Source organism: Taudactylus pleione, unplaced genomic scaffold (assembly GCF_031769625.1).
Source record: "Taudactylus pleione unplaced genomic scaffold, aTauple2 ptg000006l, whole genome shotgun sequence".
NCBI lineage: Eukaryota > Metazoa > Chordata > Amphibia > Anura > Myobatrachidae > Taudactylus > Taudactylus pleione.
Window position 1 is genome coordinate 26,423,689 of NW_028284409.1, and position 21,773 is coordinate 26,445,461.

At 43.2% G+C, this 21,773-nt stretch overlaps 1 protein-coding gene across 2 annotated transcripts; it reads right to left on the reverse strand.

Annotated features, from left to right (window-relative positions):
* Window positions 1–10,938: 10,938 nt before the first annotated feature.
* LOC148543148 (uncharacterized) lies at window positions 10,939–19,872 on the reverse strand. Of its 2 annotated transcripts, none has more exons than XR_015871067.1 (2): window positions 18,677–19,095; window positions 10,939–11,847 (listed from the first exon to the last, which is right to left on the reverse strand). XR_015871067.1 is itself a non-coding variant. In XM_088451755.1 (2 exons), exons 1-2 carry the CDS (start codon window positions 19,835–19,837, stop codon window positions 11,680–11,682), a joined length of 306 nt encoding a protein of 101 aa, XP_088307881.1. In that variant the 5' UTR covers window positions 19,838–19,872; the 3' UTR covers window positions 10,939–11,679. The 2 variants fall into 2 exon arrangements, 1 of the variants encoding a protein (XP_088307881.1); XM_088451755.1 differs by lacking the exon at window positions 18,677–19,095 and adding an exon at window positions 19,700–19,872.
* Between the last annotated feature and the right edge of the window lie 1,901 nt (window positions 19,873–21,773).

The window sequence follows — 21,773 nt, forward strand, 5'->3', positions numbered from 1 at the left end:
GCACCGGCGAACTCCCACAGACACTGGTAAGACTGTTCCAGGGGAGAAGGGTGCTGGGCGGTGGGATGTACCTAAGACTGAGGGTGTAGAACCTGGAGACAGGCCTGCCAGGCCAGGAAGGTTCTTGCCCCGTAAACGACTAGACATTAATATGATTCAGTGTTTCCGGAGTGGTGACTTCGGCCATATTTCCGCTAATTGTTCACTTACAACTGAACCTATGCAATGTGATACTGCTCATGTCTACCGCAGGGCGTCTTTCTTTGCACAGACAGCCTGTACGGCTGACCGGCAGGCTGAGACTGATAAGCACATGTGTGTACTCACTGTAGATGGCAACCGAGTAGAGGCACTGTTAGACTCTGGTAGCTTGGTGACACTTATAAAAGCTGAGCTGGTGAACCCCTTGATGCATAAGGGGAAAACTGTTGATGTGACCTGCATACATGGGGATAATCGATATTATGTTACTGCCGAGGTGAACATCGAGACACCATGTGGCTCTGCTATAGTTTCTATGGGTTTGGTGCCTGGTCTGATGTACGATGCAATATTGGGGAGAGACTTTGCTCACTTCTGGAAATTGTGGGAAAGCCGTTTTGTTCCAGAAGTGAACAACCCCGGTCCACTTGAGAAGGTTGTCGATATAGTGGAGGAGGGAGTTTCTTCTGAGTCAGAGTTATTCCCTTTTCCTACTATGGTTGGCGAACTAGAGAATGCGGAGCGTGACGGTGGCCCGCCAACTGATGTGCCTCCCATTGAGGTGGGAAGTGTTGTTGGGCCAGTGGATCATCTGCCTGATTTAGAGGTCAGAAGAGAGGTCTTTGCCGTGGAGCAGTTGAATGACCCTACTTTGGTAAAAGCCAGGGAGAATGTAAAAGTAGTTGATGGTAAACCCATAGACCCCGATAGTCCTTTGTCCTATCCCCACATGGCAATGTGTCAGGATTGGTTATATCAGGCGACTAAGAAAGGGGAAGATGTTGTGGAACAACTAATAGTTCTCAAAGCCTACAGAAGAACAGTGTTGGATCTGGCCCATGGTCGTATAATGGCAGGTCATCTAGGGGTAGAGAAAACCACTGAGCGAATAATGCAGAGGTTTTTCTGGCCCGGGCTTCATAAAGAGGTATCTGACTTTTGCGCATCCTGCCCTGAGTGTCAGTATCATGCTCCCAGACCACGTTTTAAGGGACCCATTGCCTATTATAGAGGTGCCGATAGCGAGAGAGCACCTGAAACAGGCTCAACAGGCACAGCAGAGGGTATACAACCGCAATGCTCGGTTACGCAGCTTTGCTCCTGGGGACAGAGTGTTAGTGTTGGTTCCCACTGTGGAAAATAAACTTTTGGCTAAATGGCAAGGGCCCTTTGAAATCTTAGAAAGAGTGGGACAGGTCAATTACAAAGTTTACCAGCCGGGGAAAAGAAAGCCGGAACAGATACACCATATAAATCTGTTAAAGCCCTGAAAGATAGAACGGTACTGTCGGCCGTCCGAGCCCCTCCAGTAAGTCCAGGGCCCTTAGTTCCCGAAGTGACAGTGGCAAAAACCCTGTCGGCAATTCAACGAGAGGTCAAGGAGTTTCTGGTTAGAAATAGGGTGCTGTTCTCTGACGTACCTGGGAAAACCTCGGTCGTTAAACATGACATCACCACTGACCCAGGGGTTAAAGTTAATCTAAAGCCCTATAGGTTACCAGAAGCACCAAGAGCATCTGTGTCGAAAGAAATTAAAAATATGCTAGAGTTAGGGGTTATTGAAGTATCAACTAGTGAATGGTCAATTCCCAATGTGTTGATTCCAAAGCCCGACGGGAGTGTGCGTTTCTGCAATGGCTTCCGAAAGTTGAACAGTGTTTCAAAATTCGATGCCTACCCGGTGCCACAGTGGAGAAGGAGGCGTTGGCCATAAAGTGGGCGTTACAAACTTTTAAATTTTCGGTGTGACACAGGCCAGGGGGCTTGTTGTTTAAAGCAGACGCGTTGTCACGCGTTCATTGTTTGGGGGCTTCAGTTGTTCCGCCCCATAGGTCGAAACAAAGGGGGGGGATATGTGATAGGATCACTGGTAAAGTGGTCTGTGGCAGGGACATTTATCCCAGATTCCTGTCCTATGTGTTTAAAATCCCCAGGAGGAAGTCTGCAGTATAGCAGGCTTGAGTTTCGGCTTTTTGAAAAGCCGGTTTGGGACCTGGGAGTTGTGGGTGAGAGGAGAGGGAGGGCTCCACCCACGGCCACTCCAGGTTTTGGATCTTGCAGCCTGGTAACAGGCTTGTTAAGGTTTCCACCTGAGAGTGGCCAATATAAGCCTAGTGTGTTGAGGGCTGATTGTCTCACCTGGGAGAGCAGACAGGGAGTTTGCTCAGAGACACTTGAAAACCTAACTGTAAGTGTTGTGCTGTGCTTTTGTTGCTGGTGAGGGCATTAGGTCCTGCCAGGTTCTGGTAGTGAGGGAACTACCTGTGAAGTTAGTGCCCTGACAGGGCTAGGATTTACGTTTATGTTTTCTTTGTGTTATTTCTGACATTGCACAATAAAGACTGGCGCCGACCAGCTTGTACTTGCATCCAGTCTGGCGTACTGTTTCCCAGCTGCTGTGTGTGAAAGGAAGGAGTCCTCTACCCAGGAGAGGGACCCCCTAACCTAACTCTGTCACAATGTACACATACGTGTATATATATATATATATATACATACATATACACACACACATATATATATATATATATTTAATAATTGCTCAATTATTTATTGACCGATCACTGTGGCCAGCAGTGATCGGGCACATGGGGATGGGGAGGCGGAGCTAAGGCCAGAAAAGAGTGGGCGGGAGCGCCGGGGGAACATGGCAGCAGCCGCGGCTACCAGAGCCGCTGCTGCTGCTCCTACAGTGATTTTACTGATCACTGTGTTCCGAAGCCGTAGCGGGAGGGTGTCTCACTAGCGGCCCAGAAACATAGCAGCGGCGGCGGCTACCAGAGCCGCTGCTGCTGCTCCTACACAGTGATTACTTAGTCTCCCGCTGGCGGCCCGGAAACATAGCAGCGGCGGTGGCTACCAGAGCCGCCGCCACTGCTCCTTTACACATAGTGATCAATATGTAATCACTGTAGTTCCGGAGCTGCAGCGGGAAGGTGTCCCGCTGGCGGCCCGGATACATAGCAGCGGCGGCGGCTGCCAGAGCCGCCGCTGCTCCTTCACAGCGCCACTGCTCCTTCCTTCTCCTAGTTCCGGAGCTGCAGCGGGAAGTTGTCCCGCTAGCGGCCCGGATACATAGTAGCGGCGGCGGCTACCAGAGCCGCCACTACGGCTGTTTGCTGAAGGAGGTGGAGATGGCTGCCCGATCACTGCTGGCCACAGTGATCAGGTCACAGGAGCAGCACTGCTGCTTCTATGGGAGGGGGGCTGCCAACGGTGCCCGATCACTGTGGCCAGCAGTGATCGGGACACGCTAGAGAGGCAGCCACGCTTGCAGAGGGACCAGAAGGTCCCTCTGATGTAGGCGGCTGTGGGAAGATTAGCTTCCCACAGCCACCTAGTGGGCATTCCTGACTGGTCGTATCAGATAAGACCATGTCAGGGAAAGCCCAGCCTGGTGCGGTCGTATCTGATACGACAGTGCCAGGCAAGTGGTTAAATTTACAATATGAGGGTGAGAGGGAGGGCCCAAGGACAATTCCATCTTTCACCTCTTTTCATTATGGACTTTGCCACAATTTTGTGTGTTTGACAGGCAGCGTATATTACTGTACTTTACTTGGGTGTTCAAGTTCTTTTATATCTTGCAATGCCATCCATAACTAGCTTCTCATCCAGGCGTATAGGCCTGTTTCCTGCAGCTTCTCAACAGACACAGAGTAATATAATCAAATCATATAATTAATAATTATCAACTGCGACTAGGCTGTTACTCTTCTTTGAATCCTGAGGCCTGTGATTTTCTCTTTGGATTCAGTTTCCACTTTAAAAATCTAATTGGAATTTTGGAAGCATGTATTTTAATAGTGTTTAATATTGTTTTCCATCTGATTTGTTATTTTTTTATAGTTAACTTGTAATCAATCAATTAATCAATGCTTTATATGGCTTCCAGTAAATACTTCACCTCCATTTACCTGTGCTGGCCTTAGGCCTCTGATTTAGTTCTTTAATAAAATCATTCTATAGCATCGTATAGCTTATTAAACTGCCATCCTATCTGCCACTACAGTGCCACAATGTTTCATAGATGTGCTATATTATGTTTTAAACCACAATGTGTTTGTGCCACTGCACTGTCGCTTACTTTAACAAGCCAGTTTGCAGCATCCTTTGGCCAATATGGGTGAAAACAATATTGTGAGCTGTAAATGACTGGCAATGAATGTTATTCATGTCAATAATACTGTAGGAACAAAAACAGGCCCAAAATTACATTGATTAATATTCATTAAAAAATGCTCAAATCATGTAAAGAAAACCAAAACTGAAACAGAAAACCAAAACAAAAACCAAAACACTTGGGACCCTGCACATTTCTAGTTATTAAGGACTGTTGGACTTGTTAAACTGTTGCCAATAATTGGATACATAATAATGCTACTGGGGTACACAGTGGTTTAGTATTTTATCCATGGTGCCCCTAGGTCACAGTTTCCTATTTATGTAATCCACAAAAATGATAAATTTGAGAAAATGTGTCATCCTTACATTTATTTATGTTCTGATGGAAAAAACTCCAAATGTTTGTCAAGTAGCATGTGATTAGCAGGTACCCACACTATTTGCCTATTAAATTGAAGAGGGGAGAAGAGGAAGATGAGGAGTGAGAGCTTCTCACTGCGTGCACCTGAAATAACAACTGCTACTCTGCAATGAGACAATCGTGATGCCTGCAAGGTGCGATTTAGATGCCTGCGCGGTAACAAAAACATCACTCCACTATCTCCAACATTGAGTGTGCGTACATCTCTGAAAGGCCCTAGATCCAACAATATTAAGGTATAAAGCCTATAATCCAGGTCATCTTACAAGTTGATAGTCTTATCACATATGACTCTGGGAAGCACCATGGCCCTCATTCAGAGCCGTTCGCAAAAAGCGAGCGCTCGCTCTGAATGAGGACGGCCGCTTTTTTTTTTTTAAGCCGGCCTCCTGGCTGCTCGCCAAGCTGTGGGTGACCACCCACAGCTTTAGTGAGCGGCCAGGTGATAGTCACGATGGTCGTGAACATCGGGCTTGCGACAAGACCCTTGAGGTAGGGTGTCGTCTGATGCAAGCCCCAATGAGCTTTCAGCTCTAATAGAGTTGGAAGCTCACTACTGACATTACTCGTGATTCAGCAGGGCCGCCCCCAAATGGCAGGCGTTCCTTCGGGAATGCCTCCGTTTGGCCAGCCACCCTCCCCACCCCATCTACAAAACGGGGCGAGCTGTCGATCAACATCGACAGCCGCCCCGTTTGTAGCGAGCCCGGAGCGAGAGAATTTCTCTTTAGCTCCGGGGCTTGCGCACGTGACGCATGCGCAGTGCCCTACCATCGACCAGCTTGCGAGCGGGTCTGAATGAGGGCCCATATGTCAACCAGAGAAAAAAAATCATAACATAGTAAACTTGCAAAATTTCAATTGAGGTATAGTTTCATTTCATAATTGTTAGTAATAAACAGAAAGCACTAGAAACCACAAAGCATGCCAGGAAGGGAAATTCCTTGTATTGCCTCATGAAAGGGAATTCCCATTCATTTATTTTTATAAAGAAATATCCCCTACTGTCTTATATAGAACAATTCATTCAATTAGTTTTGCACCCGCTGTACTTTTCCGCCTGCTGCACTTTTCTCCTACATCGAGTGTTTAGGCCGCACCCTCAGCAAGCACCTGCAATCAAAAAAACACCTTCCCCATACTTGCAGACCCCCCAAAAGTCTGTTTTGCTACTTTTAATGTGTGTACTCCCACTTTGTAATTTTTCGCCCCCATTTTTAAAGTAATTTTTTGGAGTGTTATTTTTTGGGGGGGATTTTTTTACACATTTAACCTCTGGGGGGCTGTCCCAAGGGTGCAGAGTGGTTTCCGCACCTTTGCACCCCAAAGCCGCAATTCTGCACTTTTTCTGCCTGTAAATATACAGGCAAAACATTTTTGCCTATTACATTCCATTGACTTTCCGTGGACGGTGAAAAGTTTCCGCCTGGTGAAATGACGTCATCCGCGATAATTTCGGGCGGATTCCGATTTTTCGCTTGTAATTGAATACGGGCCATGGTTTAATATCAATGAAAACATTCTTCAGTTAGACAAATCAGAAATAACGCAGTTCTGCCAGCTTACCTTGACAATGCTTTAAAAATTGCATTTTTGGGGGGAATTGTATCAGATCTTAGAGAGAGATAAATTAAAAAAGTTTCCCAATCAGCTTCTAGCTATCATGAACTGTATACAGCACAGTTTATAAAATGACAGTTAGAATCCACTTGGTTGCTATAGGTGACTTCTCTTTCTCTCTTTCTAAGATTTGATATATCCATACTTGCCTACTTTTGAAAATGCATTTCAGGGAGATTGTGAAAGCAGCACCTATGAGCGCGGCAGTAAAGTGGACGTGTTCTGGTACATCTGAGAGGCATGTCATAAAACTGATATATCCAAATGTAAATGAGCCCTAAAGCAGTTATGGTGCATACAGACGGTCCAACTTGCTCGATCATCGATATCGTTGAACGATTATTTTATTTTTAAAATGAACGATATCGATGAACGATATTAATGATTTTGCCAACGATCATGAACGATTTCATTAATGATGAACGATATCTAACAGTATTTAAATGAAGAATTCAAATGCCAATGATTGGTCCAGGAATGGGTATGATATACCGCCGGCCGCACGCAGGAGCAGAGTGCGATGCAGCGGAAGCCCGACAGCGCTGGAAATCCTTATCGTGGATAGGTAAGTATCCACTAACCTAAGCCCCCTAACCCTCCTTATGGGTGCCTAACCCTAACTTCCCCCCCAAGTGCCTAACCCTAACCACCCCCTTCCCCGCTGCCTACACCTAAGTCCCCCGGGGGGCTGCCTAACCCTAAGTCCCCCTCGGGGTTGCCTAACCCTAACCTTCCCTCCCCCTAGCCTAACCCTAACCCTCTCGGGGGGTGCCTAACCCTAAGTCCACCCTGGGAGCCCTAAACCTAACCCTCCCCCCCTCGCGGCTGTCCGCTCGCGGCGCTCGGCATCACTATGATCGTGATGCCGGGCGCCAGTCTCCCGGCGTCGGGGAAATGCGGGCGTCTACATCTAGACGCCCGGCATTTCACCCTTGCCGGGATAAGACAGCCGGGATAAGACAGTCGGGAAGCCGGCTGCCGGTATATAGGCAGTCGGCTTCCCGATTGCTTCCCTTGGTCCAAGTGTTCTTGAGGGGTGTATAAATTCACAGATATTTCAACAATGTTGGGATGGACTACCATGAGGGAATAAAAAGGCTGGGGACATTTTAAAACTCTACATTTCTTGCTCTGTGGCTAGTTTGGTTTGGTTTATACCTGCTGAACGTTGTTGCATTGCTAATTTGCTTGGCTTTGTTTTTGGCTTGCCTACAACAAAGTACCTCTATTGTGCTATTGTGTCATGGATTCCAATAGTCAGCGAATGATGTTGGCGTACGCAGGAGTAGTGATCTTGTCTGAGAGGGAGAGGGCCAAGAGGAGGAGAAGGCCTCACTCCTGTTGGACAAAGGAGAGGCTGCTGCAGAGGGATACCATGTCTCACATGCCTCTGTTGATGGAGATACGTGAGAATAATCCGGACGACTACCAGAATTTCTTGGGTATGGACAAGGTGACGTTTCAGGAGTTGCTGATTTCACCACAGGCTTTGGGGGTCATCATCCCCGAGTCGTGTAAGGCCTTTTGCAAGGCCCTCAAGTCTGAGTATTTAAAGGTAAGATATTTTTGCACATTATGCACTATGATATTTGCAATCAAAGAGACACTGTATGTGACCTTGGGCCAGATGTATGATCCACCAAAGTGGTATCAGCGCACATTAAGTGCGCTGACAGAGCTTCTCCCTCAAGTATTGTGTTGTGGCCGGTAAATTACAGGGGAGCTCTGCGCCCCTCATTATTGGCGCTGCCATCTACAAGATAGCATTGCCGATAGCCTGGACTATGTACGAACGCTCAGTTCGCCTGACCGTTGCGTTTGCTGTCGCTATAGACAGCTACAGCCTGGCGACGCCATATCCCCACAGCAGGGACAGCACTGTCCTTGCTGTGGCGACTGCTGGCTCTAGGGCTGCACGCGGGTATCTCGCGACACTTGTGAGATTCTGCGCATGCTCCGTGGAGCCAGCCGGGACTGAGATACAATAATTAGCACTATGCTGATGTGCTGTGGTCTCTAGCGGGGAGCGCAGGAGGGGGGAGGTATCGCTCCACCGCTCCGACCAATGAGATGTTAAAACATGTCATCGTTAGTGCTTCCTACTTCGCCTCAGTAACGAGGCAAAGCAGGAAGCGTTATAGCGGCATGTGCCGCTATAATACATCTCCCCCCCCTATGCCTGTGCCCCCTAGCCGTATATGAGGCTAGAAAAATAGTGGGTACTTATATGGATATTAAAGTATTATGGGGGAGATGTACTATAGCGCCAATTATGGTACCGCTGTAACGCTTTCTGGTTCGCCTCATTACCAAGGCAAAGTAGGAAATAGTTTTGATGAGATGTAATAACATGTCATCATGCTGGAGCAGGGGAGTGCTAAATTTCCCCTCCGGCAATCCCTGATAGAGATAACAGTCCATCAGTCTAGTGGTGTTGCGCAGTGTTTCTTTCCCTGCCATCTCCACTGAGCAAAGATCACAAGGTGAACTGAACGTTCATACATAGCACTTGGCCATCAACTATGCTATATTGTACATAGTAGCGGCCATAATGACAGGGGTACATAGCGCCCCTGCCATTTACCGCCAAAAACCCCAATGATACATGGAGGTGAAGCGGTATCAGTGCACATAACATTTGCTGATGCGGCTTCATCAGTTAATACATCTCCACTTTTGTAATAGGACCACTATCTAACCACCCTGTTTAATAAAATAGTCCTCAAATGTGATGATTTTATAAAAATTATAGTGTGTAAACTATTTAGTCTAACTTTATTTCTTTTCCTATTTACAGTTTCCTTCTACTGTCGCAGAATGGCAGACAATCGCTAGTGAATTCGAACGGAAATGGAAATTTCCTAACTGTGGTGGTGCCATTGATGGCAAGCATGTGAGGATAACCCAAACCAGCAGCAGTGGCTCATTGTACTACAATTATAAGGGCTATTTTAGCATAGTCCTTATGGCAATTGTTACGGCCAATTATGAGTTTATATTTGTGGACATTGGGAAGAATGGCAGCGCTTCAGATGGTGGATCTTTTAAAAATACAGTTTTTTACAAACAGATGGTAAAGAAGACCCTAAATCTCCCATCGGCAGATCAATGTACTCATGGGTTGAGTTATGTCTTTGTAGCGGATGAGGCTTTCGCTTTACACGAACAAGTCTTAAAACCTTATGCCCAAAGGTCATTGACGACCGAAAGGCATATATTTAATTACAGGCTGTCCAGAGCACGACGGACAGTGGAAAATGCATTCGGGATCCTCAGCAACTGATTTAGAGTATTTCATACAGCAATAAACTTGAGGATAGATAAAATGAATTGGGTGGTGCTGGTCTCATGTGTTCCGCACAACTTACTACTGAGGAACACCCAACAGCAAATGAGTTTGCCATCTGCAAATTTTCAAGAACCTGGGGATCAAAACTGGCCCTCTGTGAATAGGCCACCAGTTCCACATGCTGGCACTGCAGGGGCAAAGGAAGTCAGGGAGCGGTACCTTGCATATTTCAATGCTGAAGGTGCCATTTCCTGCCTAATTGTTAAAGATCAAAAAATTTCTGATCACTTATGTTGAAAAATTTATAAATAAAATCATTGTTTAAGATGAATTTTAATTTTTGGTTTGCTTTCATATGTGTCTATAGGTATTTTATTTTAACGGGAAAAAAAAAATTACGAAAAGTTATTACCATTGAAAAGATTATTTCACATTAGATTATAAAATCTATGTTTAAAATGTGACTATAAACAGTTAAGTTTTTATTAAGTTTGTCTTCATTAATGCATGTCATTAAACAGTGCTTTTAGTTTTGGAAGGCTGCTTATTGCCACCCCTACTCTAGGTGGACAACACAGCGATCCAGGAGAGCCTGAACAATGCAGAACCTGACTACAGGTGGCAGGTACACTAAACTACACCTCTTCCTGCCACACAAAAAAACTCCTGCAGTGTTGTGTAAATACCAACTCCATGGGTGTTGTTTTAACCTAATCTCTACCTAATTTTGGGGATTTACACCCCACCAATAGACACATAACTTTCACAAACCATATACCCCGGTCAAATCCACAACTAGATAGTGGAACTAAAGTACGATTACAGCATTGTAATCGTACAGTTGGTCCTCGGCCCCTGTACTGTCAACACAGAACAATATGTCATTCAGTGCAGGCACCCTTACTCATCCCCGATCCTGGCCAATCTGGCATTAGCGGCAGGTTGACCGGCATGTTCTGGCGATGACTGATGTTGGAAACAACCAATGGGAGAATACACTGCTGGTCATTTTTGACATTCAACTTCCAGAATTATGCACGATTAATGAGCGTTTGAACGATAACGATGACGTTATGGTTCAATCACTCATTAATATCGACAAGATGATACGTGCGCCTTAGTCTTATCTTTTTTGGTCACAAATCGGTTAATATCAAACAAACATTGCAAAAAAATTAGCCAAAAACATATGTGTAAATATACACCGAAATTAAAGACAGACAACCATTTGTTTAGTTTTTTGTTGATTTTTATATAAAATAATTATATGTAAACTGTCGAATTCTGGTCAGGATCTAGAGATTTGAACCAAGCCAATGAGTGCCTTCACAATAAAGAGTACTCAGATCAGGACAACCAGGCACATCAGCTTTTGGTGATGTATTGCAAGCACCCAAAGAAAAAAGCAGACATAACTGGGTAAAGAAGATGATACATACACTTCCAAACAGTGTCCATGGAAGTCACAACCACATATTGGAATGCCAAACATCCAGCAACAGGGGCAACTGAGGTGGAGAAACACAAAGTTTATGGTAGGATGAACTACTCAATATCATCCTAAGCAAAGAGCAGGAGAAATCGGGCAGAACATTTTTAAAACATGCTAAAAAAAACGAATGTAAAAATATTAACTATGAAAAAATCATCATCGGCAAGAAGAGTTGACTGTGCACTCCACCAAGCAGAGTGCACGCCACTTGAGGATGGCCCAGCGAGGTTGATTGGTGGCGCAGGGGTACCCAATGCATAATGGGGATAATACTGTAGAGGAGGATTTTGGGGATACAGCTTTGGGGGGGTGAGAACTACTGTGTTCCAATGGAGCTGGCTGCTTAGTTATGTATGGGGTTAGCGTCATGGATTCATCGACCATATCATGATACAAAACCTCATACTTGATCCTTGTGCAACACATCTGGGTTTGGGGCTTCATTTTCCACAATTCATTACCGATGTTTTGCCCAAAAGTACTAAAATCATTTTTATTTGTCTGTAGGACCTCCTCGGCACGTTTTAAAAATTATTCTGCCCAACACGGTTCGGAACTTGAGGATGGAGCTGCCTTGCCTGCAGACCTCCGCTTCTTGGCGGCAGATTCTGAGGGTGGTGGTGGCGCCTCAACGATGGACTCCTCAAGTTCCAACAGCTCACTGGCTGGAGCGTCAGGATCCACTACCGTGAGAAGTAACTAGGAGATAAACAAATGTGATTTATCAAATAAAATACATGACCAAATTGGTCCAATCATTTTTATTTACATTATTAATATCATTACATTAGTTAAGGAATCGGTATGTTATACCGCCAGACTTCAGTCCTGCGGATAAAATACCAATGCCGCAAGGCCGCCAGCAGAAGATCCAGACACAGTTGAGTAAGCCCCCAACCATTCCCATATCCCCCCCTTAACCCTAACCCCCTCCTTTAGGGGTGCCTAACCTCCCACCGTAGTGCCAAACCCTAACCTCCCTTCCGGAATCCCTATCCCTAGCCTAACCCTCCCGGGGGGAGGGGTGCCTAAACCTAAGATCCCTCCCTCCGTGGCTAACAAGTCCAGACGCCCGGCTTACCCACGTTCCATATACCGGGCATTGGGATTTCGCTGTGGGGCTGATGTTGGAGTCAGTATTTTGACACCTATCATTGGTCCCATGGCAGGAGTTCACAGTCGGGAAGCCAGCGATCGACATTTTGGCCGCTGGCTTCCTGACTACATCCCATTGGTAAAGTGAGTAAGGGTAAAAACAAGTAGTTAATCCCTTTCCACTTGTTAAAGTCAGGATATGACGCCATCTTGTTCAAGACACCATTTTGTTAAGGTGATTCCATTTTCTAATATTCTTGTGTGGAACAGACACAGAAGTTATTTCAAATGCTGAATTTCATTGGGGAAGGCAGAGACAGGCACAGCTTCACTGATAACCATGCTTTGATGTATGTAAACTCCTGATTTATAAGTTTCTGGGAGTTCATTTCTGACATATGATATCTTTTGTGCTTATTAGAATGTATCAACTCACAGTTTGTTTTATATTCGTTAATTAGGTATGTGCACCATCAAATGATTGGTTAGGATATTAGCCAGAAAGAAGTGGTCAGCAGGCAAATTTCAGTGTTCCATAGCACCCATGTTAAAATAACCTATAAATACCACACCTTAATACAATAAAATTCAGATATACTTCAACCATACTCTGTGCATGCTTATGTATAGTCTCCCGCGGTTAACTGCAGATAAGGAATTGGAATGTGGCTATCTGAACTCACAGCACAAGACTACAGGTTTATTAGCCTGAATTAATCACAACTTTGACAGCAATGGAGGTTTCCCAGCGGGATGTTCATGAATAATAATTCTCTGATGGACACATAAGACGCTGGCTGGTGGGAGAGACACTGAACTATCCGCGGTGTGAGTATTTTTGCACAATTTCAGACTCTATCCCTTCACCCTGTTATATCTGGGTATTTTTTGATAGTCACCTTCCAAATTCTTTCCATGTTCTTTTATCTGTTAGAACTTATGCGTTATGTGCATCAGAGTATGAAAGTTTGAATCTATTGTTTGTCTGTGTGAATTTGGATGTCTGGCAGGGGCCGTGCAGCCCAAGGTCAAAAGATATGTTTCTCTGTTTAAAGCAATGATAATACTCTGTCCAGATTATATATGCATATGTATAATTACCTTGATATGCCCAACTGATTTAGATAGTGAATAGGGAGGACAGCAGTAGTTTGTACTTGAGGTTACTGAAAAGGGGGACGCCCCACTCGGTGCCGAAAGTGCAGACTCTGGAGTCTGGGTGGAAGGATTTGATTACTGAAGTGTGTTTGTTGTCACTTTTGGGTTGCTAACATTCATCAAGGTAGACCGTGGATAACAGTGTGTCAGGAGTTAGGTGGTGACTTGCATTCTGTTCATGAGGAAGATGACTGGACCATGAGAGGGATATAGCTTTGCTGGAACATATATTGTCACACTGAAAGATCTGCACAAACCACAGATCAGTTCTCAGATTGCCTCAAGGAGGGGAGAGAACTTTTAATTGACTGATCTTAATATCAGCAATTAAGGGGAGTCATTTGGCTCCCGGAATTATAAGGGAATTTAGCTCCAGGAAAGATAAGGGCGTCATAAGGTTAATTTGACCCCCTGAGCCATAAGGTTATTTTGGCTTGAAGATAAGGGCATCATAAGGCTACTTTGACTCCCTGAGTCATAAGGTTATTTTGGCTCGAAGATAAGGGTGTCATAAGGCTACTTTGACCCCCTGAGTCATAAGGTTATTTTGGCTCGAAGATAAGGGCGTCATAAGCTTACTTTGACCCCCTGAGTCATAAGGTTACTTTGACTCGAAGATTATTAAGGGACCATAAGGTAATTTGGTTCCGCAAGAAAGGTCAAAATGAGAGATTGTTTTCTTTTTTACCATGGGGAGCGCAGAGAGTAAGAATGTGCCCAAGGGTACTGCCTGTCAGGTTCTTAAGAAGCTGTATGGTGAGTATAAGGCTGACAAGATGATGAGGGTGTTCCACAAAGCTAATGTCCCTGAAAGCGATTGGTTTGGTCACCACAGAATGATGGATGTGAGAAAGAGAAACAGGGGTTTTGTTAATAGACATGTTTGAATGACGCATTAGATGATTGGATTGATAAGTGCAACAGACTTGAATTTGAACAAGAAGAGGGACAGGATAAGACGCTTATAGATCATCTGACTCAATTTGATCTAGACAGCAGGGTTAGATAAAGGAGAGGAAACAGACTATAAACATATCTCAATTGGTCCTGTTTGAGCTGTGGATTCTGCAATCCAGCGGTGGACACTATATGCAAAAATTATAGTTCCCCATGGTCCGAAGCCTGCCCGCCCTGTGGTACAGGTCTGGTTGGCTCCTTAAGACCTGGACCACTGCTAATGGCAGATCAAATTCTAAGCTATGTGCAGAGACCATGGGAAAAGCGGACCTGGAGATGTGATTGTGAATGTTGTCATTATTGGACTGATAGACAATGTGCTGTCTGTAAAATAATGAGAAAGGACAGACAGGATAAGCAAGACATGGCTAAATTAGCACCACAGCCTATTTATGTTGTGCAATCATTAGGAAAGCGACAACAGTTAGTGTTATTTAAGCAAAATATAGGCGCACATTTAAAAAATAAAAAATATGCTAACAGCGTCACCTGTTGCTATAATGTTATCGAATGTTAAAATTAGTCAAAGATCCCAATCTTATATGTAGATTGGTTTGTGTTTTCACTTCCCTCATCTCAGTGAACCCATAGCAGAACACACAGACAGAACAAGTCAAAGGAATTAAACTCTAAATACCTCTATTGAATATGTAGACGGTCCAATGTGTAATAATCCAAATACCTATACATCAAATAGATCTAGGAAGAATAAAGTTAATCCACAGACAGCTCGATACAAGGAACTGTCATTCTGTTGTGAGAGGAGGGGGCATATAAAGAGGAACTGTTATGATTTTCATGACAGCCCAGACGCTCCTTCATACAAAGCGACCCACAGCATCGACACACAAACAAAATTGAGAAACTTATGAGAGATAAGAAGTATGTTCAGTTGACTAAATTGTTCGCAGCTGTGCGTGAGTGTAGAATGTGTGGTGTAGAAATTGATTAGTCAGAATGTTAGTTCTAAGTTAAAAAGTACTGTAAATTTAAAAGTGTACATGTAATAGTGTAAATAGATATGCAATCCTCGGATGAGGACAATGTTGATAGCTTCCCTTTAAGAAATTCCATAGGGAAAGTTAAAATTGCAGTGATTAGATAATTTGCTTTGTCCAGCGAGGTGGTGTGAAGAAGAACAGAATGAGACAACCATAGACCCCTTGACCCAATTGAATTTGGAGGCATGTTGCATTTTAAATAAACTAGTGTTTTTTCTAAATGTATTTTCACAGTATTGCTATTGCAGAACTATTAGCTTTGTATCATGAATAGTTTTTGTTACGCTATTCTGATAACAATGGAATGTTTGGAATACAGGATTTCACAGAAACTAAGAAACTGTAAGTGCTGTAATAATGTAATGAAGCAGATGTTATTTTGTACGGTATAATTACCTCATGTATGTACAGTATGTGAGGAGAGAAAGTCAACTAAATCTGTAGTGAAAGTTTGTATTTGTTTGCATCAAGTTATATCGATCGGCTGTAACAAGAGAAAGCTTTAAGTGAGGTTGATGCAGAGGGATGTGACTTTTAACGTGTTAGGAGGGGTGCTCTCAATGTAGAAGGTTTTACAAATGTTTCGCTGTGAGATATAGTTCTATATGACAGGAAATCAGGAAATATTCAAGTGCCTAAGTAAAAGGGTGGGCTTAATGCCTGCTGCATTGTGTGATGAAAATATGGGAGTTCCTAAAAGCTGGTGTGTGTGTGTGAGTTAGGCAGGATTGCCAGTATAGCACATGCCCCTGAAACAGGAGACAATCAACGTGAAGAAATACATTTACATGGTGTAAAATGCAAGCTATAATTGCAAAATAAAAATGGTAGAGCTGATTTTCAAATACCACAAAAAGTGGGGTTAGTACATAGTGATGTACAACTGTTTTATAAGCTGACTAGTAATTAATGTAGATTTTTGTAAATAATGACATTTAGATTCCAATGTACTCCCCAACAAAATGTTTTATTGGCTGATGATTTATGAAACAGTTAAATGATGTTTACATACAGATTAAGATGTTGAATTGCTTCAGAAAAATCAGCAGAATTTTTTTACAAATATAGAATATAAGCAGGAGAACAGTTAATCAGTACAGGACTACTGTGATTTAATACTATAAGAATTTCAAAGCATTTACTGGCTTAAATGTATTTCTCAGTTGGTTTATGTTATGAATATCAGATTCACCAAGTATACAGTAGTATTAATTTAATATTACTATCCAAGGGTGTATAGGTTTGAACCCAGCTATTTTATTATTGCTGAGTTCAAAAAGAGGGGAGAATATAATTATGTGATTATGAGACAGAGGACTCAAATGTTACTTTTTTTTTCATTTTGTTTTGGATTATTTTGAATTAATGAAACTTTTACTTTGATAACGTTTTGTTATTATGAGTTAGATGTGGATTATGTAGATTGCATTAGATTCTTGTTTGCTGCTTTTCAATTCCCTGCAAATTTAGTTGTAATTTAAGGTCAAAGGACACACTGGAGAAAATACCCCAAAGGTAAGAGACGATGCCCTAGCAGTTCAAGCCGCCAAATAGGCCGCAGTTAAAATCCTACCTGATATTCTGATACTGATGACTATAACACAGGGACATTGGACTTCCTTACAAAAGTTATAGGCCCAGGCCTCCACAGGAGGAAGTAGAAAACTGGAAAAGACTAGTGCACAACTTCAGGGTGATGGATAGATGGATGATTGAGCACCATCTCTGTCTGCCACGTGCACTGTTTTCAGTCTTAGCCCAGATACTTCATGGAAATACTCACCAGTCAAGAGATACTATGGTGAGGGTGCTAAACCAGCATTGGGTAGCACCAGGCTTCAAGGCCACATAGGCCTACCCTCCAATTGTTACAGGGTGTGTAATCTGTGTTTTGCACAACCCAGGACAAGTAGGCAAGGTACTAGTAAAATGTACCCCACAAACATGTTATCCCTTCCAGAGATTATAATTACTTTTATCAAGTTATTTAAAGTGTTATTATGGGTATTATTATGTTTTGTGCTCAGACCTGTTGTCAAATCGACTATGGTTTTGCAAGGTAGCAAACACAAAGGAATAAAAAAAGAAATAAATCACAGAAGTAATTTTTATATATAAAGCACTTGAAGTAATAGAGAGTGACAAAGGTACACATTATACTTAAAACATTTATAATGTATCTTGGAGAATCTGAGGATAAGTAGTTTCCAAAAGCAATGATAGAATGTAAAGACTGAACTATAAGAAGTTTGTTAGAATGTTTATTTTTAATATGGTTGTTAGTCAACCAAGAACATTCCCAGTGGGAAACGTAGGATGATAGCTTATGAAATACTATTTAGTATAGCTGTTAGATAAAGATGTGACTTCCTACAACAGTTACGATATGAGCATAGTGACTTGATTCAACATGTGATGTGTATATAATAGAAACTAACCAAAGTCCACCACCAGGTGTTCTCTTATATTTTAGATCCCAATTCAGATTGCAGCACCCAAACTGCAACCAGGTGATTGGGTCGTGATAAAGAAGCATCTGAGGAAAAGTCCTAGAACCCAAATACAAGGTTCTTATCAAGTTCTCCTAACTACTCCAACGGCAGTAAAGGTGGCCTCACATTGCAAGATCTTCATACAAGGGGAGTTGCAGTAATTTGAAATTATGAACAGTTATATGTTGTTAGGCCCAAAGCCAGATAAGGGCCTGTGGGAATGCATACTTTGCTTTGTTATGGTTTTAATTTTATTTTTAAACCTTGAGTTTTTATAACAAGTATTAAGCTTTTGATAACTGCGTGAGTAGTAGTATATCAATAGACGGGAAGTAGTAACAATATCTAGACTCAGAGTATAGAATGTTCACAATACAGAAGTTTTAGCCAAATTGTTTGATAATGTTACAGATGAAATATTTGATGTGCTTGAAATAATCACTAACGAGTTGCAATTCCAGGTAAAGGTTTTGGGGCAGTTTAGACTGGTCCTTGATTACCTCATGGCTGCAGAGGGAGGTATGTGTCAAGTGGTAGGACCAGCCTGCTGCAATTACATATCTGATAACTTCACTGATTCCATACATGGGCATCTGGAAAAAAGATTCATGAACCCAAGGAAGAATTTAGGGATAAACATAACATTGATTCCTGGGATACATCCACAGAAGGATGGGTTTTATGGTTGAACCCAGCAAACTAGTTTAAGGGAATTCGTGGATGGATTTCAGGCATACTTGGTGTAATAGCTAGGGGATTAGTAATACAGTTTATGATATATATAGCAATAACATTGCTTGCGTGTGTGATGGGAAAAATACTTACACTTGACTATTGTTCCAGGAACCAGACTCCAGCATCAACTTCAATGATGGTCCTTTATGATGGCACTGTACAGACTTGCGTAATTTGCAAAAAGAAAGCAGCTCTGCTTGAAAAGGACGTATGTGAACTTTGTATGGCGACTGCAGAAAGACTATACATAAAAGTTGGACAAGATAAAGAGGACACAGGACTGTAGGGACTGAGGGATTCACCACCTATATATGGTCTCGAATGAAATGGATGTTGCCCATACAGCTACCTCGTTAGGAGGGATAACTTGTTGTGTGAAGTAGGGACCAGATGCATAGGGGGTGGGACCGTAAGTTAGGTAAGCTAGATGTGTCAGATTTGAATAAAAAGGAGGGAAGTTGTTAAAGTCAGGATATGACGCCATCTTGTTCAGAGACGGCATTTTGTTCAAGACACCATTTTGTTAAGGTGATTCCATTTTCTAACATTCTTGTGTGGAACAGACACAGAAGTTATTTCAAATGCTGAATTTCCCTGGGGAAAGGCAGAGACAGGCACAGCTTCATTAATAACCATGCTTTGATGTATGTAAACTCCTAATTTATAAGTTTCTGGGAGTTAATTTCTGACATATGATATCTTATGTGCTTATTAGAATGTATCAACTCACAGTTTGTTTTATATTCGTTAATTAGTTACGTGCACTATGAAATGATTGGTTAGGATATTAGCCAGAAAGAAGTGGTCAGCAGGCAGATTTCAGTGTTTCATAGCACTCATGTTAAAATAACCTATAAATACCACAGGTTAAGACAATAAAATTCAGATATACTTCAACCATACTCTGTGTATGCTTATGTATAGTCTCCCGCGGTTAACTGCAGATAAGGAATTGGAATGTGGCTATCTGAACTCACAACACAAGACTACAGGTTTATTAGCCTGAATTAATCACAACTTTGACACACTGTAAAGTAATCTATGCTCAAAAAAAAAAATACAAAAAACATAAAAAAAACCATATATTTTATATATATTTGTTGATGTACTTACGGTATCCTGACTCTCTGGGTCATCCTTCCTCAGGCACTTGCTGTATATCAGCAGCTTCTGATATGCCTGGTTTTTAAGGTCCCGATCTGCGTACTCTTTAATCCTGACCTTCCACAAGCACTCATTGGCTTGGTACATATCCAGAAATCCTGACCAGAATTCTCTATTTCCAGCCATGTCTGAAATTATAAAATGTAAAAAACACACATTAAAAAAATTATTAAAAAGAGTTCTTTGGAGTTCACTATTATATACTGAGTCCGATAAATATGGGCCTACAACTATGCAGTCCCACCTTATGCTGTGCATGCCCCCTTATAATGTGCCCCTGTTGTGTCTGCCCCATAATGCAGAACCCCCTTATATGCAGAGCTCCCTTATGCAGAGACCCCTTATACTGGCCATACACTAGTACGATTTTGGCCCGACTGCCCGATTTTTTGACGCGTCGTAATATGATTCGTGTAGAAGTAGGATACGATCCAATGTGTGCTCCCACAGCTCCTAAAACGTATCGTATGATCAGATGTGCAGCCCATACGATCCATTGTATTTGTATGTTGATCTTGCAGTTTATTTGTGCATGCAATGTATTGTGCGTCCAGCCGGTGTCATTTGTTAAAATAAAAAAACAACTGATGCAAGCACGGGGAGATCCGTGATGCAAGCATCTGTCTGTAATAAAATAAGCACAGATGAGTGAGAGCCATCCTTGCATCTGTGAAAAAAAGAAAGTGTTTAAAAAAAATAAATAAAAACAGCGTGCCCCCCCCCCCCCCCCCCCAAAGAGCAACCAGCCCCGGGCCTTAGTGCTGGTTGGGAAACATACGGGGGACAAACAAAGTAGGCGTCCCCCATGTGTAAGCACAACCAGCACCAGGCTAGTCAGAACCAGTCCTGGTTGCCAAAATACGGGTGACAAATGACATAGGGGTCCCCCGTATTCTGCGCAACCAGCACTGGGCTCTGATCCGGTCCTCGTTCTGGAAAATACAGGGGGAAAAAATGCACACACTTCACGTTTTCCAGGTCTCCTCACAAAATCAGAAGCAAAATAATTAGCTCCACCTGTGGATCTTTTAAAATGTGTCAGTGAGTAATGACTGCACCTGCTGGGTGACCTTGAAATATAAACTGTGTGGGATCCTGAGGACCGAGTTTGAGAACCACTGCTGTAGACCATTGATTGGGATAATTTAAATGGAGAAAATGTTCCACTAGTTTCTGCAAAAGCAGCCTGGTGCAAAAATTAGATCTCCTGTCGAACTACAAATTATCCTAATAAACTCTATTTTTATTCTGCAAACTAGTTGAGTAGTCCCACTCAGAACTGTAATTCAAGATAACTAAAATCCTTTTCCCTGCAGTGGCAGCTCACTAGGTTCCTGCAGCATACCATGTAACTTCTCTCTTCTGACTACATCCAGCTGTCTCTTGTAACAGTAAAAAAAGAGTTCGGCCGCACTGCGCGTGCGCAAGCCCGTTTCTCTCTCGCTCTGGAGCTCGCTACAAAGGGGCGGCTGTCGATGTTGATCGACAGCTCGCCCCTTTTTGTAGGCGGGCCGGGGAGTTGGTTTCCAAAACGGAGGCGTTCCTTAAGGAATGCCTACCGTTTTGTGGGCGGCCGCACTGACATCATCAGAGCAGAAAGCTCCCTGGGGCTTGCGAGTGCCCAGACCCAACCTTAGGGTCTGGTCGCAAGCCCCGATGATCACCATCGCGACCATCACGATGGTCGCTAGCTAAGCTGTGGGTGGTAACCCACAGCTTATCTTGCGTCCAGGAGGCCACACCAAAAAAAAAAAGAAGTGCCCGCCCTCATTCAGAGAGAGCGATCGCTTCTTGCGACCGCCTCTGAATGAGGTCAAGAGTGTGAAACTGTGGTTAAAACTGCTTTACAGACCTAACTCTCGTCAGCTGCACTGGACTTAAGCTGGGCATCCACTATACAGTTTTCTGTCAGATATCTGTCCAATCTGGCTGGTTGGAATGAAAACCTGGTGATGTATGGGAGGAAATGAAAGTAGATTACAGGTTGAGTGTCCCATATCCAAATATTCCGAAATACGGAATT